General features: G+C 37.5%; 1 protein-coding gene across 2 annotated transcripts in view; it reads right to left on the bottom strand.

Moving 5' to 3' along the window:
• LOC117287825 (cytoplasmic polyadenylation element-binding protein 1-like) overlaps positions 1-17,886 on the bottom strand; it is a 40,745-nt gene that overhangs the window by 21,024 nt on the left and 1,835 nt on the right. For both annotated transcript variants that reach the window (XM_033768361.1, XM_033768362.1), the window contains exons 3-4: positions 13,750-14,348; positions 3,190-3,445 (exon numbers count right to left, since the gene is read on the bottom strand). In XM_033768361.1, coding sequence (XP_033624252.1) covers positions 3,190-3,445; positions 13,750-14,348 — 855 coding nt within the window. The remainder of the gene's footprint in view (positions 1-3,189; positions 3,446-13,749; positions 14,349-17,886) is intronic.

Here is a 17,886-nt window from a genome sequence, read left to right as displayed (position 1 = left end):
GGTAGAGCAGATGCACATTAATCCTGAAGTCCCAGGTTCAACTCCTGCTTTAGTCAATTTGTCTTTGCTCAACTGAAAAACCATAAAACATAAAGTTGGCAAAACATTTACTCTTGAACCAATGATTAACTGCCCCTTTAACCTTTTTTCTTGAGATAAATGCAGTAACAAAGTGGCAAATGGTTTTTGCATTATAACAAGCAATTACAAACTGGGGCATTCTTATACTGACCTTCGAACTCCAGGGCTCAAATATCAAGTGAAAACACAAAATTGTTCAGTTGTATAATTTTGTCAAATGATTGTTAATAAAAATTGTTTATTTGATCACCATATCTTATTTAAATTTAAATAGTATTTGTTCAGTTGATACCAACTTGTTAATAATGTCATGCATGATCTTTTAAATGATTGTTTATTTCCCCACATGATTCAATTTTTGTGGGTGTCTGTAAATTGTGAACCAATCGTGCAGTGACACTTCTAGTAAGAATCAAAAACATGGTTTAGTCAAATTAATTATTTTGTGTTTCTTAAGGTGCAAAACATTTTTCAGAACCAGTAACCCCCCCCCCCTCCAATGGAGATTTCTCAAAACTGAAGTGAAATGGTATTTTCTAGTGCATTTCAATAGTAACATTTACTGGTAAACCACAGGTATCTAGTTAATCTACCAAAATGTGTGACATTGTAACGTTTGGTGAGACAACCCTGAATGTGCGAGTATTATGCCATTGCGCGAGTATCACGCCATAGTGTGAGTATCACGCCATAGTGTGAGTGTCACGCCATTGCGTGAAAGTCAGGCCACTGCATGAGTGTCACGCCAATTAGCCCGAGTGTCACGCCATTGCCCGAGTGTCACACCATTGTGTGAGTGTCACACCATTGTGTGAGTGTCACACCATTGTGTGAGTGTCACACCATTGTGTGAGTGTCACGCCAATTAGCCCGAGTATCACGCCATAGTGTGAGTGTCACGCCATTGCGTGAAAGTCAGGCCACTGCATGAGTGTCACGCCAATGGGAGACTTTCTGGGACGATAGAGGGCAGCAGACTTACCGGGTAAATCCATTGTTCTCAGAATTATGCGCATGTTCAGAACTACGTAAACAATGGAAATTTACCCGGTATGTCTGCTGCCGCCTAGCGTTGGAAAGTCTCCTATTAGCCCGAGTGTCACGCCATTGCCCGAGTGTCACGCCATTGTGTGAGTGTCACACCATTGTGTGAGTGTCACGCCATTGCGTGAGTGTCACGCCATTGCGTGAGTGTCACGCCATTGCGCAAGTGTCACGACATCGCGTGAGTGTCACACCAATGCGTGAGTGTCACGCCATTGCGTGAGTGTCACGCCATTGCGTGAGTGTCACGCCATTGCGTGAGATTCACACCAATGCGTGAGAGTCACGCCATTGCGCGAGTGTCACGCCATTGCGCAAGTGTCACGACATCGCGTGAGATTCACACCAATGCGTGAGAGTCACGCCATTGCGTGAGTGTCACGCCATTGCGTGAGTGTCACGCCATTGTGTGAGTGTCACGCAATTGTGTGAGTGTCACCCATTGCTTGAGTGTCACCCCATTGCATGAGTGTCACGCCATTGCATGAGTGTCATGCCATTGCGTGAGTGTCACGCCATTGCGCGAGTATCACCCAATGCATGAGTGTCACGCCATTGCGCGAGTATCACCCAATGCGTGAGTGTCACACCATTGCGTGAGTGTCACAACATTGCTCGAGTGTTAACATGCCTTTGTTCGTTAACAGCAATTCATAACATTACAAACCAAAATATCCTATTGATTCTATAAGCTACATTGTACCTTCTACCTCCATGATTGAACCAAGCCAACTCTGCCTAAGCAGTTGGAATGATGTGGCCAGTGAACAAACAAACTGGAATTTTTGATTGATTACAGGACTATACAGGTGTTATTTATACATTTTTCAGACTATATTGTGCCATTTGCGCTCTACCAACTGAGTTACATGTATCTATGCCTAATGCTGGAGGCATATATATCCCAAGGTCGCAGGTTCAAGTCCTGATCTAGACAATTGTCTTTTGTTCAACCCAAAATTACTTAAAATTTACCCAGCCATGGTGTTATTTCTTGATAAAGTTTTGTGACATGACAAAAAATTAATTCATTAAACAGTCTACCAAAAGACAACACCTATTTGCAAGTCTAAACAGTAAACAGATTAGCTATTAAGGTAATGTCTGATTGAAGAAAAATCAATAAACAGCTGGACTATGGTTTTAATGGGAAATATTTGGGAAAAAAAACATAAAAGCAGTGTGTTTAATTAAAGGTGAGGTCATGGTTTGGTTATTGTTACAAAACTTAATATCACAATAAAAACTAACTTGGTGAGGAGCACTGCAGCGGCTGATGAGTATAAACTATTTTTTGAGAAAGGATTCCCTTTACGAAATTTTGTAAGATTCAAATAATTTTTCACCCGAAAAAAAAAAACATCTGAATCTGAAAAGCGTTTCATGCTTGAATCATTTCTCAGGATAGGTGTCCATTCCCGAAAGATGTGGCCAAAGATGTGGTTGGTAGCTGGTGCCTCCTCACTAAACGTGGATGGGTTTGACGCTTGATGTGAAAATAGAGGAATGTTTTTGGCTGTTTTCTCAGTAAGTAGACACTGTGTCCAGCTGAAACTTTCACAGATTATTTTTACTATGGCTTTGAATGAGGCACCAGGTTACCTGTTCCTGTTAAAGGCAGTGGACACTATTGGTAATTATACTCAAAATAATTATTAACATAAAACCTTAATTGGTAACGAGTTATGAGGTGAGGTTGATGGTATAAAACATTGTGAGAAACGGCTCCCTCTGAAGTGACACAGTTTTCGAGAAAGAAGTAATTTTCCACGAATTTGATTTCAAGACCTCAAGTTTAGAAATTGAGGTCTCGAAATCAAGCATATGAAAGCACACAACTTCGTGTGACACGGGTGTTTTTTGTCCAGTATTACTATCTCGCAACTTCGACAATCGATTGAGCTCAAATTTTCATAGGTTGTTTATTTTATGTATATGTTGAGATACACCAAGTGAGAAGAATGGTCTTTGACAATTACCAATAGTGTCCATCGCTTTAAGCAATATTTTCAGCGCTTACAGGCTTTATGAAATTGGGCCCAGTAGTCTAAGATTGATACTTACATGCTGCCTGTCTGTTGAGTCTTGCTAGTCTTTCAATGCTACAGGGATCACTGGCCAGAGTACTCAGGAGCGAATCCACGCCGGGCCATCTCTGGTCGCCCAGTGGGTGCTGGGGCACCATGGGTACACCGTGGGGTGGTATGAAGCAGTGATCATCGTGAGGAGGAAGGTTGCAACCCATTGAAGGCTTCTGGAATGGTGACATTGTAGTTCTGTTCGGCTGGGCGTGGTAAGGAAGACCCATACTGAGGTTACCCTGGAAAAAGGAAGAAAAAAAAACCCAGACAATCTTGAAAACATTTTCTGAAGAAAACTAAAATGTCATTCTAGTTGTTGTTACAGAAAAGTGAATAAGCCTTTGGTTTAAGAAATCATTTGTAACTTACTTCAAGAGCTAGGCGGATGTAGCTCTTTGATTACCACCCATAATGAAAGGAATATACATAATTGTGCATCACCCACTGTGTAATTCCTCTAGGATAACTTATCTCAACATACACACACACCCCCCCCCCCCCCCCTTCATACAAACAGAAACGATATCTAAAGAAAGCTAGTATGATGTCATTCACTTCTGTTGCAGATTGCATAAAAATAATAAACAACAATATTGGATTTATAGAGCCTCTTATGCAAGCCTCAATGCGCTTTACAGTATACACAATTATGTAAACAGGAAGGAAAATATCACAGCTGGTCGAAATGACTGGCTGCAAAGTCATTTTAAAATAATAATAACTAGTTCTTAATATAGCCCATTTAACAATAATGCATCAATACGCTTTACATTAGTGCCCTCGTCATTGGGTCAATAATCCTGTTCTCAGCTCCCGGGGAAGTATACAGCCCCGTGCTGTTTCAAACAATATCAACCTCTACCCTCGCAGGCCTCCGTTTATACCCCTTAGTGAAGAGATACAGTTATATATATTAGTAAAGCAGCTTGCTAAAGGACACAAGTGTGGGTCCTGATCGGGATTCGAACCCAAAATCAGATGAATTAACCCCCATAAACTTAGTTTGTTTCTCTTTGTTGAAGGCGTGGACACTATTGGTAATTACTCAAAATAATTTTAGCATAAAACCTTACTTGGTAATGAGTAATGGGGGAGCTGTTGATAGTATAAAACATTGTAAGAAACGGCTACCTCTGAAGTAACATAGTTTTCGAGAAAGAAGTAATTTTCCACGAATTTGATTTCAAGACCTCAGATTTAGAACTTGAGGTCTCGAAATCAAGCATCAGAAAGCACACAACTTCGTGTGACAAGGGTGTTTTTTCTTTCATTATTATCTCGCAACTTCGATGACCGATTGAGCTGAAATTTTCACAGGTTTGTAATTTTATGTATATGTTGAGATACACCAAGTGAGAAGACTGGTCTTTGAAAATTACCAATAGTGTCCAGTGTCTTTAACCACTCTGCCACAACAACCCTAGAACGGCTCAAGATGACACTAATTTATTAATGTCCCAGGATTGCACATTTGTTATTTTTCTGATTCAAGCTGAAGGCATTCAAGATGATGGACTTATTATTCCGAAGCAGCAGTGCCATTTCGAAATCTTTCATTACATCACATCATACAGTGCAAATAAAGAGAATAACTTCTCTAGGCTTTGTGCCATGATATTGCAGTTTTTTACAGTGTGCAGGTAGACTTTAGTTCAGAAGGATTAAGTTAAGAAAATGTTGCCAGATATTTCAGGCAGCTGTTGCATCTGTTGCTTGTAACATTAAAGATGATACAAGGTGAAGAAAAATAAACACGTGCGAATACCATACATCACATAGTTATTATTCATTTTAAAAGGTAGAATACAGGATTGGTCAGGCTGACAAAATAGTCAAAAATAAGCAGGTTGGATGCTTTAGTGTACAAGCAATGACATCATCAATTACACAGATGGACCACAGTCACACCAAAAGAGAAAACAAATGTCAGATGCCTAGGTGTTTCTGCCCTGACCGCAGTTATTCCTTCCTCCGTGCTCAAACACAGAGAGTTTTGTAATGAGGGAAGTTCTTGGCCGTTAATAAGTATCCCCAAGCAACTTAAAGACACTGGACACTATTGGTAATTGTCAAAGACTAGTCTTCTCACTTGGTGTATCCCTCAACATACGCATAAAATAACAAACCTGTGAAAATTTGAGCTCAATAGGTCCTCGAACATGCGAGATAATAATGAAAGAAAAAATACCCTTGTCACGCGAAGTTGTGTGCTTTCAGATGCTTGATTTCGAGACCCCAAAATCTAATTCTGAGGTCTCAAAATCAAATTCGTGGAAAATTACTTTTTTTCTCGAAAACTAGGTTTCTTCAGAGGGAGTCGTTTCTCACAATGTTTTATACTATCAACAGCCCCCCATTACTCGTTCCAAGTAAGGTTTAATTCTAATAATTATTTTGAGTAATTACCAATAGTGTCCACTGCCTTTAAAAGACATAAAAACTTGACAGTTTTGATAAACATGTTATTCACTATCGATGAGGTGATCAGAAGCACAGGAGAGAATCATTTGTTATTTTTAGGAACGTACATTATAAAAAAAGTGTGTCTCATCACATCTATCAGACATTACTAATTGCATAAACCCTCATCAATGGCAATTTTTGCAATTTGGCATTACAACACATCTCATCCAACATTTAAAGCTACTGGACACTTTCGGAACAGAAACAAAATTTAACGTTCACAGATTTACAAATAACTTATTGGGTTTACAGAAGGTAACGGTGAAAGACTTCTCTTGAAATATTATTCCATGAAATGCTTTACTTTTTGAGAAAACATTAAAACAATATCAATTCTCGATATCGAGAATTACGGATTTATTTTAAACACATGTCATGACACGGCGAAACGTGCGGAAACAAGGGCGGGTTTTTCCGTTATTTTCTCCCGACTCCGGTGACCGATTGAGCCTAAATTTTCACAGGTTTGTTATTTTATATATAAGTTGTGATACACGAAGTGTGGGACTTTGGACAATACTGTTTACCGAAAGCGTCCAAAGGCTTTAATTGCTTGTATTCTTTTATGTTTAAAAAGTATATTTTGGCCAGGTTTTAATGCCACTTGAGGCAAGTACCTTTCAAAACTGTCAATGATATTTATATCTAGATACTTCCTCACTCTATCACAATTGAAGAACCAAGTACATGTCTGTGTCTTCCATTAATCCTTATAAATATAACTGACACTCAATTGAACACAGGTTGTGGTTTAAATATTTGTTTAGTGTCATAAGAATTCCTCCAGAGATGAACAACGTTATTTGGTTTTAGACTTTAGGAATGATAACATTTTGCAATTTCTTTCCAACAAGACTCCATGTCAAATGGCAGTATTTAGTGAAATGATTCAGTCTAAAATATAATGATGAAGTATAATGTTTAAAATAAATACCTGCTCAGGTAAGATTTAAAATGATTTGATTTACAAAAAGAAAAAACAATAAAAAAAACTAGCTAATGTAATATTTTATCGGTGGATTGCGACTTGACCTTTTTGATACAAATACTTCTTAAAGGGCTTGTTGAGATAGATAATTTGTATATTCAGATGAAAACTAGACTTGTGTCTACTGTTTACAGTATTACTTCATTGAGTGTTTATTATATATGCTTGGACATAACTTCCTTGTTTCTAAGATGACTGCCTGAATATATTCTTTAGACGATTTGAGTGCCACTTCAACAAACTCAGGTAACTGAAAATACCTTTGTATTGTTACATTTATTGGTCATACAAACTATCCTAATTCAAGAGGGCAAACATGATGCATATCTGGGTACTTTTATTTAAGTGTTGTGACCCCACACTACTACCTTAGACTTGTGAACAAGTCGCTAGATGTTTGTCGCAGTATTGGCTTTCACGCGATTATTAAATGCTCTTGTGATATTGCTGATCATGAAAGCTACTTTAAAAAGAGAAGCAGCTCTTGATTTGAGAAAAGATTTCCTTTGAAGTATGGTTTGAATAATTGTTCACCCAACAACATTTGAATTTGAGAAACAATGGCATGAATCATTTCGCAGATTTCTAAGAGTTGTTGTCCGTGTCAGATTGCTGCTGTGGCCAGAGATGCGGTTTGTACCCGCTATCATCTCGCTAAACAATGATTGATTCTGCATTCTGGATTTACAGTGAAAGCACGTCGTGTATCTCAACATATGCATAAAATAACAAAACTGTGAAAAATCTGAGCTCAATTGGTCGTCGAAGTTGCAAGATAATTGATAGAAAAAACACCCTTGTCACACGAGGTTGATGGCGTTTAGATGGTTCATTTCGAGACCTCAAATTCTAAATCTGAGGTCTCGAAATCAAATTCGTGGAAAATTACTTCTTTCTCAAAAACTATGTCATTTCAGAGGGCGCCGTTTCTCACAATGTTTTATACAATTAACCTCTCCACATTACTCGTTACCAAGTAAGGTTTTAAGCTATTAATTGTTTTAAGTAACTACCAATAGTTTCCACTGCCTTTAAAGCTACTTTAAAATGAGAATCAGCTGTTGATTTGAGAAAATATTTCCTTTGATTTGAAGTAACATGGTTTGGATAATTTTTCACCCAAAATTATTTGAATTTGAGAAACGATTAGGCATGAATCATTTTTCAGTTTTCTGAGGGTTGTTGTCCGTTCAAGATTGCTGACGTGGCCAGAGATGCAGTTTGTACGGGTCCGCTGTCATCTCGCTATACATAGATTGATTCTGCATTCTGGATTAATATACAGTGAAAGCACTTTGCTATTTTCTCACTTTTTCTCATCAAATACACGATGTATTTAGCTGAAATTATCACAGGTGCCTTTCATTGTATTTTTCTTTAAATAATTTTGCCTAATCAGCATTACATTGACAAAAATAAATCTATGCCTTACCTTGAAGAATTGTAACTAACTCTTTCAGCTATTTTTATATCGATATTCTTGGGATTTTCAGCCAAAGGTTGAGTTGACCAAACAGTTACTTGAACATACATTTCAATTCATATGATAAAGACTCTTAATTGAGCTGCTCGTTTACCACATCTTTAATTGTTTTTAAATTTATTTGAGTTAATTCTCACAACAACTAGCAACAGTTGGTTGTGTAGAACTTGAATACCATTAAATCTATTAATTTTCCCTGATAGCCACTATTTTTTTATTCCAATGGGAAAGCCATCAGCTGACATTTCCACAGATGTGGCTATTTTTATATGGTGATTATCACACATACTGTAGGCCTCCTACACTGTACATATAGTGAGCATAAATAATACCAACATCATTGTGTTGAAAGTTGTCCCCTTTTCGTTTTTTTTTAACGTGCTGCAATTTTCACATTTTGCCTAATTAGGTTTCATATCCTTGGACAAATTTCCAGCATTGCTACATGAACAAAACTGCATAAATATCTAACCTTGCCAAATGATCCAATTCATTTTGCATGTAATATGTCCGGCCAATATGATCTATTTGTACCTTTGATATGATATTAAATATTTGCACTTGACACATAACACTTTCACAGATGTGATTATAGACATAATAATGTCAATGGGTATGGTTCAGCACAATTTACATCATTAAAGGCACGCGGACACCTTTGGTAACTGTCAAAGACCAGTATTCTCACTTGGTGCATCCCAACAAAACATAAAATAAAAAATCTGTGAAAATTTTGGCTAAATTGGTCATCGAAGTTGCAAGAGAATAATGAAATAAAAAAACACCCTTGTTGCACAAATTTGTGTGCTTTAAGATGCTTTAAGATGCCTAAGAAAAGGTTTGCCGAAGTCTTTAATTATTTGAGTGAGAAATTATTTCTCAAAAACACTGTTTTATACTAACAAGCTCTCCATTGCTCATTACCAAGTAAGTTTTTGTGCTAAAAATTATTTTGAGTAATTAACAATAGTACAAGAAAATCACTACGATAAAATTCAGGGGCTAAGCATTATTGACAAAATATCAATATTTAATCGATTATCGTATTCAATCTTGATGTCTGCGTTTTAGTCACCTCAGTGATTTCAAGCATTGATATGTAAGCGGTATTCATTATCCATACGTGTATGAAATTTCCGTTGTCTGGTCAAACCTGACGCAGCTACCCTACAGGGGGTGCTGTGTACCATTTGGCTTCTCTGGCACTCAAGACGTGCGATGCATGCCGCGGCAACGGCTGCACTAACCCACGTGCTGTATTAGAATACCCCGGCATGGCGAGTGGGGTGTTAATATGTGCAGACGTCCCAAGTATGTTGTTAATGCGTCTGGGATGGCTGTCGCACAGACTGGCATTCAGAATACCTGAGTACTCTTTTTATGTCAACCTGCTGTCTTACGTTTAAAGCATTCCTGAAAATGTCACATTCATGTAGTGTTTGAGTGGGGCGAGCATATTTTATGAAAAGCCGACACCACGACACCACGATGACATGAACGTAGACAGGGGAGTCCCAGGGTTTTTGGGGAATCCATATTTCTTGTTTGTGAATTAGAAACATTCATGAATTTTATTGCTTAACTGGATTTTAATCAGGCCTTTGTTTTATCACAATGATAATATGTGATGAATCATTACCATGTTGACGTCTATATCCAGTAGAACATTCTGCGTGTTGTATCATTTAGGACAATTTGTGTTAGTTTTGGGGGGAAATGCCACTGGGATATTTTCCTGTTACTATTCTGATTTACTCAAAATTCCAGACTAACTTAAAATAAATTTTTATTTTTTTAGGACAAAAATTAATTGAGAAAAAAACCTGTCTTCACATTTTAATTTAAAAAAAATGAAAAAAAAACAGCTTTATGTGTATGAATAATTCACAGACAATAACATAATCTTTGTAGGATATTTTGGACTTAAGAAGAACAAATTTCCATAATGGCCCAGCTTAATCTATTTAAGAACCTTCCAATGTTTTATATATAATAAAAAACATTGTAATCTTCTTTTTAAAATATAGGGTATTAAGCTAATAGATTGACTTCAAATGTCAATGTTTTGGTGGTTTACATGCAAAATAATCAAGAAGGATATATTATACAACTTTAGCCGAATATCCTGTTTACTGTGACAGTATTTTCATCGAGAGTTTCAAATCCCTTTATTATAACAATGAGAACCAATTGCATTCATAAAATAATGAACCAATTGAATCTCCAAAACTTCACCTTGATGTTTTTGATTTTCCATGTTTTTTTTTCGAAATACTTTAAAGGCAGTGGACACTATTGGTAATTACTCACAATAATTATTATCATAAAACCTTCCTTTGTAACGAGAAATGGGGAGAGTTTGATGGTATAAAACACTATGAGAAACTGCTCCCTCTGAAGTGACTAATAGTTTTCGAGAAAGAAGTAATTTTCGAGACCTCAGATTTAGAATTTGAGTTCTCGAAATCAACCAACTAATCGCACACAACTTCGTGTTTCAAGGGTGTTTTTTTCGACGACCAATTGAGCTCAAATTTTCACAGGTTTATTATTTGATGCATATGTTGAGATACACCAAACGAAAAGACTGGTCTTTGACAATATTACCAATAGTGTCCAGGGTCTTTAACATATTTCTTGTCAATGGGGGCATTCCACACAAAAATAATTTCGCAGGATGCTTACAACTTTTGCTATGATTATTCAAGGAGGCTTCTGATAGAAATGACCCTTGTACAAAACTGTGGGGTTAACCAATGTTTGACCATAATTAGTAACCTTAATATTATACTTTATGGTTAAAAAAAATCAAACATATATAATTTTTTAATATCAATAGAAAACAGCTGCTTTTGTTATTGATTTTCGTTTTTATGTTATGAGCATAATTATATTCCTATGTGCCAGATAATTTAAATTCAATATATTATGAACAATTCTATTAAAAATTATGTTGAGTGGCTTTAAAGCTAGTCAATAGGCCCTAGTCAATGAGAAACTGGCACGACGTGAATATTTTCCTATGTGTTTGCATGCAGGCTAATTTACCAATTAGTTATGGTTGCGACATTACAAGATTGCAGCACAATACATGTATGTCAGGGGTCCCAAGGGTTTTTTTTTCTGGAAAGTGGATCCAAATTTTTGAATTTTTGTCAAATGATTCTAAATTAAAACGACTTCTGCAGAATATTTTGAACTGGGTTTTTGTCTGGTTTTAAATGCCCTCTTGTGCACTTTGGAGCATCATTATCAGTGTTTTATTATCTAGATGATTTTTATGAAATTAACATTAAAAAAATTTTTTACTACTTTTGAGTTGATCGGCCGATCGATCTAAAACTTCTTCAGGTTTGTCAGTTTATGTATATGGTGGATTACATAAAGTGCTTACACTGCCACCAGCTGTTTTGTTAGCAAAACCAACTCTTTGATGTTCCTTTTTGCTTCAGATACATTCCTGTTTACCCTCCAATACTTTGAAAAGTTGGTACCAAGTTTGTTTGCACCATTCCAAGGATTTGTCTAGAATTTTGCAACAAGTTGTTAATATTCTACAGAGGCGAAGATTATTTCCAGTATTGAAAGATTTAATGTACAAAGTGCAGACTGTCAGCACATCAAATGGATTGCAGACAGAGAATATAAATTGCAATAATTGGATAAATAACTAATGTGGCAATTGTCTTTCAACAATAACTCATTAAACTTGGATCACACCCAGTTATTTATTTTACCAAAGAATCCCATACACATTGAGGGTTTCAATTCATTTTGGAAAACTATCAGGGGGGTGGCAAGGGCATTTCTGTAAGGGGTGTGTCTTGAACCCTATTTGCAGACTTGCAAACCTACACGGCTTTGAGGACGGTCGGCCCTTTAAATTTCTATGACAGTACTTGGGATGATTCTGCGTTGTGCTGAAACGATAACGTTTGGCTGAAAACTACAAATTGTTCGTCACAGAAACATACATCGTTTGAAAACAAAAAACTCTCTATGATTTAGTATGGAACCCCTATGTAATCAGTCAAAGCAGTCAACCATTTAAATTGCAATTAGTGTGCTTCTTTAACCCTGTACAGACCATAACAGCAAGAAACAATTTGAACCAAAATGCCCAAAGTGGCCACAAATAGCTGGAGTATCTTTAACAAACATCCACTCTTACCAAAAAGGTCATGTCCCGAATTGAGCAATTGACATTTTCAAATGTTTTCCACGTTAACATACTACACTTAATTTCCAAAACAAAACAAAATAATTTCTGTTTCATATTGTTTTGGTGGTTTTTTTTTTTTTGGGGGGGGGGGGGTTTACAAGAGGGAATTGAATGAGAAACTCAAAAATATTCGTCATGTCTGGGAATGGTGAAAATTATACAGAAATGAATGGGTCTCTAAATTAATTTTTGTCTTTACTTCAGTCAACGAAATGAATGAATTTTAGTCTAGATGCCCTAGTAATAATATTCCACAGTTATTAGGCCTTTCATTTGCCAAAAGGCTTGATGCCTGAGACAATATCCCCTGTCACTACAAACCTTTTCCATCTTGGTCACAATCCTTGTATCGAATAACAGGCCTGTATGTTCATTTTTAAAAGGGCAAGGGCACCAAGGCATTTTCTTCTTGGTAAAGGGCACCCTATGATGTAATTGCAAATTTTTACTGGAGCAATTCAAGGGCACCAAGGCAATGACCAGGGTGCACCGAGGCAAACGCCTTCGTTGCCACCGTGAAATATCAGGCCTGGAATAACAATAATGAATGTGAATAGGCACCAGACTATTTTGTTCTTCCCTAGCCTCGGTTCGGTTACACTGTTATCAATGGGGGGAAAATGAAGATGGCTGCACCATGATAAAGGTCCATTTATAAGTCAACTAGTCACAGGTCAATGCTCCCAAGATCTCTACATCCACAGGTCATTGCTCTGTAGGCCACTGCAATGACTGAAATCTAATGTTACAAAATTCCTAATCAATATTTCCTAATGGAATTGTTACAATTTTGGATGCAATTTTTCAATATAAGCATTTTATTGCCAGAGCCAGTCTAACCACCCATTTTGATGAACTCGTTTGTTTATTTCACAGGTTTTGAAAATGTTTCTGTAATGCTAAAGGAGTGTTTCTGTATGAATTTTTTAACCAACGATTTACAACCAACTATCAGCTACTTCCATCGCAACTGGCAGGAAAAAAAACATTAGTATCAAGCAACAAGAATTAGCCCGTTTTATTGCATTGTCAATAAAACAAAACTGATACCAACTTCTTGGACTCATTCCAATAGGCCCTGAATGTGGAAATACATCATCAACTGATGACCAATTTCCAAAACTTGGTCTTTGTCAAGGCGTGGGCCTAGTATTCTTCAGAACAATCATGTTAAAGGTATTGACATGGTTTGGTAATGACCTCAAAAACAATCATGTAATTTTTATCTAAAAAAGCCTACAGAAGCAGTGAAAAGAAATGAAAAGAGAGACCAGTGAGAGAGACACATAAAGCAGTCCGACAAATGATAGAATTTTGATGTTTTTTTTGCAATAAATTGGGTTTTTTCAAAATTCATTTCAGAAAATAAAATAAAAAACATTCTTACCATCATTTCTGAGAGTCCCTCAGCCAGGGGTTCACCGGAGCTTGCCGATGTCGAGCTTATTCCACTGGTGTCCGAGTCCGTCGGACTTGAGCTTCGAGTGTGACTACCTGGCCCATCAATCGGCGAGAAGACATGCTCCCAGATACTGGACGAATCGGATGATCCAGGACTGCTTACGCTCCCGCCGAAATTACGGTAGCCCCCCGTACGGTTTATCTCCGGAGAGGTCAAGCTCGGGACGGGGCTCGACTGCAGGTTGTGGTGCATTTGCATCTGCATTTGCTGCTGCTGTTGCTGTTGCTGCATCATCATTTGATGATGCTGCTGCTGCTGCAAGGCACCGCTCAGGTATTTGTCTATATTGGAGAGGGTGAGCGCATCCTTGGGGTTGCTGCAGAGCGAGTAGCTGCTCCAGGTTGGAGAGGACAGCGGCGACTTGACGGCATTTGCAAGAAATGGCGGGAAACCGGACGGAGAGAGAGGCAGGCTGTTTGGCGATATCGGGGAGACGGGTCCGAAGCTCTGAGTGGTCATCTCGCTGGGGAAACCAGACAAGGGCTTGGTTGGCGTTTTTGGCAGAAGGAAGTTTAGCACATTACCTGTGAGTGACAATTTAAAGAAAAAAATTGAAACAGCAGCAGACAACTGATTCTTTCCAATTCACAAGATTTAAAACTAAAACAACAAAGAAATTGACAAAATAGAAAGACCGCCAACATAGGGCTAGATAGCTCAGTTGGTAGAGCGCCGGCAGGTTAATCCAGAGTTCGTTGGTTCGTATCCCACTCTAGACAATTCTTTGTTCAACCCAAAACAAACTTTTTTGTATCAATTATCAAACCAGAAGGGAAACTTACTGGGTAAATTTCTTAATAAGTTAGGGTTAAGAGAGCTGGACTTGAACCTTCCAATTCCAAATTAACAAATTTACACTAGGTTGCTCAGCTGGTAAAACACCGGCACATTAATCCAGAGGTCACAGGTTCTAGTCCCACTATGGTAAGTTGTTATTTGTTCAACCCAAAACAAATAAGCGATGACAACTCAGAAATGTATCAAATTTTACCAAATTTAGTTGGTTTGGAGGCAGAAAAGCATGACATTCCAAGTGCCATAAAAAAGAGCAAAACAACCCCAATAAAAGTTTATTTTCCTAATAAATAGAACACTGTCTCCCGACACTGTAACAGAACTCATAAATACTTGCATTAATGGCATGCATGGTTGCTTTCCATCTCTGTCTATAAAACTGAAAAGATACTGCTGACGCCAAGTGCATTTTTTTCCTTAAAAATGAACTGGTACTATATGAAACAATTTTTCACAACAAATTCAAGTTAATTCATCTTTGCAGCAGACACTGAAGGCAAAACTTGCATTGAGGAAAAGTGAGGACTTAATTTGGGAACTAAGTACCACAAACAAAAACCCAAACACGTACAAATCTTCACTTTTATCAATTCAAAAGGATAAGTTTTTAAATGGCATCAATGAGAGTGGCATTCAATATTCCAATAGTAGTATCATGTCTGAAAACAATTTAAACAAATTCAAGCTAATTAATCTTTTCAGCAGACACTGAGGCAAGGCAGCGCATCGAGAATTTACTTTGGGCAACTAAGTTATCCATTTAAAAAGATAAGTTTTTTTAAACTACACCAATGGAAGTGTCATTCAGAATTCAAAGCAGATGGCTGAAAATCGCTTGTCAATGTCAGGCTGTAAAAATTATTATGGAGACAATTTAATAGCATTTTTGTCAGATAAATGTTTTTGTTATTGTTTTTTTTATATTAAGACAACAATGGTACACCTGTGCTGAAATTACTTAGTACCCTTAAAAACTGCAATTCATAAACATGTCCTTTACAGCTAAAACCTATTAATGTTTTGCCTTGGCAAATGCAGTACCACCCCCCACCCCCCTACCCAAAACATCACCACCTCTTCACCTTTCACACCAGCAGGCACATCCATTTCAACAACCTCAAAAGGTTGACTGTTGCAGTTTAGAAGATTACCCTCCATTTAACAAGCACAAAATAAATATACCCCAGGGACTTTTACACCAACTTCAAAGAAAATCTGAGCTTTTTTTTCTTCTCCAAAACCTGGTGACGGGATACACTCAGCAGCCTAAGCTGGGAAGTGAACAAGAACTGGGTGCCCTCCGGATTCATTATCTGACCGTACTTCCTTCGACCAGGGTTTACCTTTTAGTCAATTGTGTTTCAGTTTGGAGTTGTGACTGAAAAACTTCAATAAAGCTACAATAGTATGGGGCCTACAGTGAAAGGAAATGCAAAAGAATTACAGTGCTGCTGGCAAATTTTTAAAACCACTCACACAAAAACCAGAATTTAACACTTCACTGCTAAGCTGCTAATAAACGGATTAAGAATTGACTACTTTTTGGATCCCAAGAAGACGTAAACAACTCAACAAGATTAACTTGTGATTTTTATCACCATGTTAAAAGGGATTGTGTGAACGTTGAAGGACATGCCCAAACAAATTCCTAATTTTCTCACTCAGCAAATTTCATATTTTTTGTTTTTTAATGGGACAGGTTTATGACAAGAATGAATTTCCACAGCCTGAATTAACGGTTTGCATTTATACCATAGGTCCTTTAGGTTAAACAGTTTGCACCAGCTAATTCTATTTCTCCAAGACTCTGCTAGGATCGGAAAATCGGGCCATATTTATTGCAGTGACAATTCTGAAATTCTTTCCCTTTCTCAAAATATTAATGTATAGAAGATCAGCCTTCAGAAGTTTCATTAATTTCGTTGATTGAAATTTTGTGCCAAATTGGTGTTATTATTCCCAATGGTCCTTTCTCAGAAGTACCTAAAAAGACGTCCTCAACCATTCATTGTTAAACCCACTATTCATCAAACGGCACTACACACACTCAAGCTTCTATCACTGTTATGTCTGCTCTGATCAAACCTTGCATAAAAGGCATTGTTAAAAGATCTACCTATTTAAATGTGAACCCACACAAAATGACTGGGCCAATAATGCATGCTGTGATTTATATTCACCAGACTAGGTTTATCCATAGTGTAGCTCTACGGTTTATCAGTGAAGAGAAATAACCTTGCAACCGCTAAAAGGCCGAGTGTGCCGTTCAAACCAGCACATAGAAGTCTAGTACTGAGTTAAATATGCAACAATTTGGATATGGGGAGAATTTAAACTAAACTCTAGTAAGTTAAGGCAAGGATTCTGTTTAAAAAAAGACTTGTCAATCACTAATCAGTCATTTTCTAATTGAGACATGTCAAAAATCATGTTTGTCTTCATTAGGTCTACTCATGTTTTAGGCCAGGAATTACTTCAGCCTTTTCATGCCATGGCCTCTACCTAGGCTATATCGGCCCCGGGGTTCTGGCCTTGCTTGGTGCCCCTTCAAAAGTTTCCCTTATAGACTTTGGAAGTACCCTCTTTGAGAAATCAGAAAAAGCTTGACCTCTGGAAGATGAAAAACAAGCCCGATGTCTTCCTTGCACACACAAAAAAACGTTGTGAATATTACTGAGTTGCAGCTTAAATAAAAGCATCAATAATTTTCTAGATTATATCCAAAAAAAATAATAATAAACTGGTGTGTTCATTTTAATCACTGCATTTTGCATTTTGTTTATTTTGCACACCCTACAGCACATTAGCTCCAATAACAGGATGGATAGAAAACAAAAAGAAATGTTCAGTTTTAGCTGTGGGAAATAAATAGCCCTGCCCGAACAGGGACAAGCCTAACAATCAGTACCCAACCCCCATACAAAACTCTAGTCTGAGGTGGGATGTGAACCGGGGTCCACAGAGGTGTAAGACAGCGAAAGAAAACACTTGGCTAATGTAATGGCCAATCTGATGTTCAGTATACAAAATCGATTGACATCCACTTTATATCACACAAAAATTCATAAAAGAAACCTGTCCTAACTGCCCCTCCCCCTTTCCCCCCTCCTCTTACTGCTCCCTCGATCATCAACACCCCTTCCATAGTCTATATACACGACCCCCCCACGCACACATTTTAAAGCACAATAGCAACAAAATGACCTTATTTATTATATGCAAATAATTATATAGTAGGTCAACAGCTGGCGATCCACTTAACTCTTT

This window comes from Asterias rubens, chromosome 3, assembly GCF_902459465.1.
Source record: "Asterias rubens chromosome 3, eAstRub1.3, whole genome shotgun sequence".
NCBI lineage: Eukaryota > Metazoa > Echinodermata > Asteroidea > Forcipulatida > Asteriidae > Asterias > Asterias rubens.
Note: the sequence above shows the minus strand (reverse complement) of the source record. Positions and strands in the feature narration are given on the sequence as shown.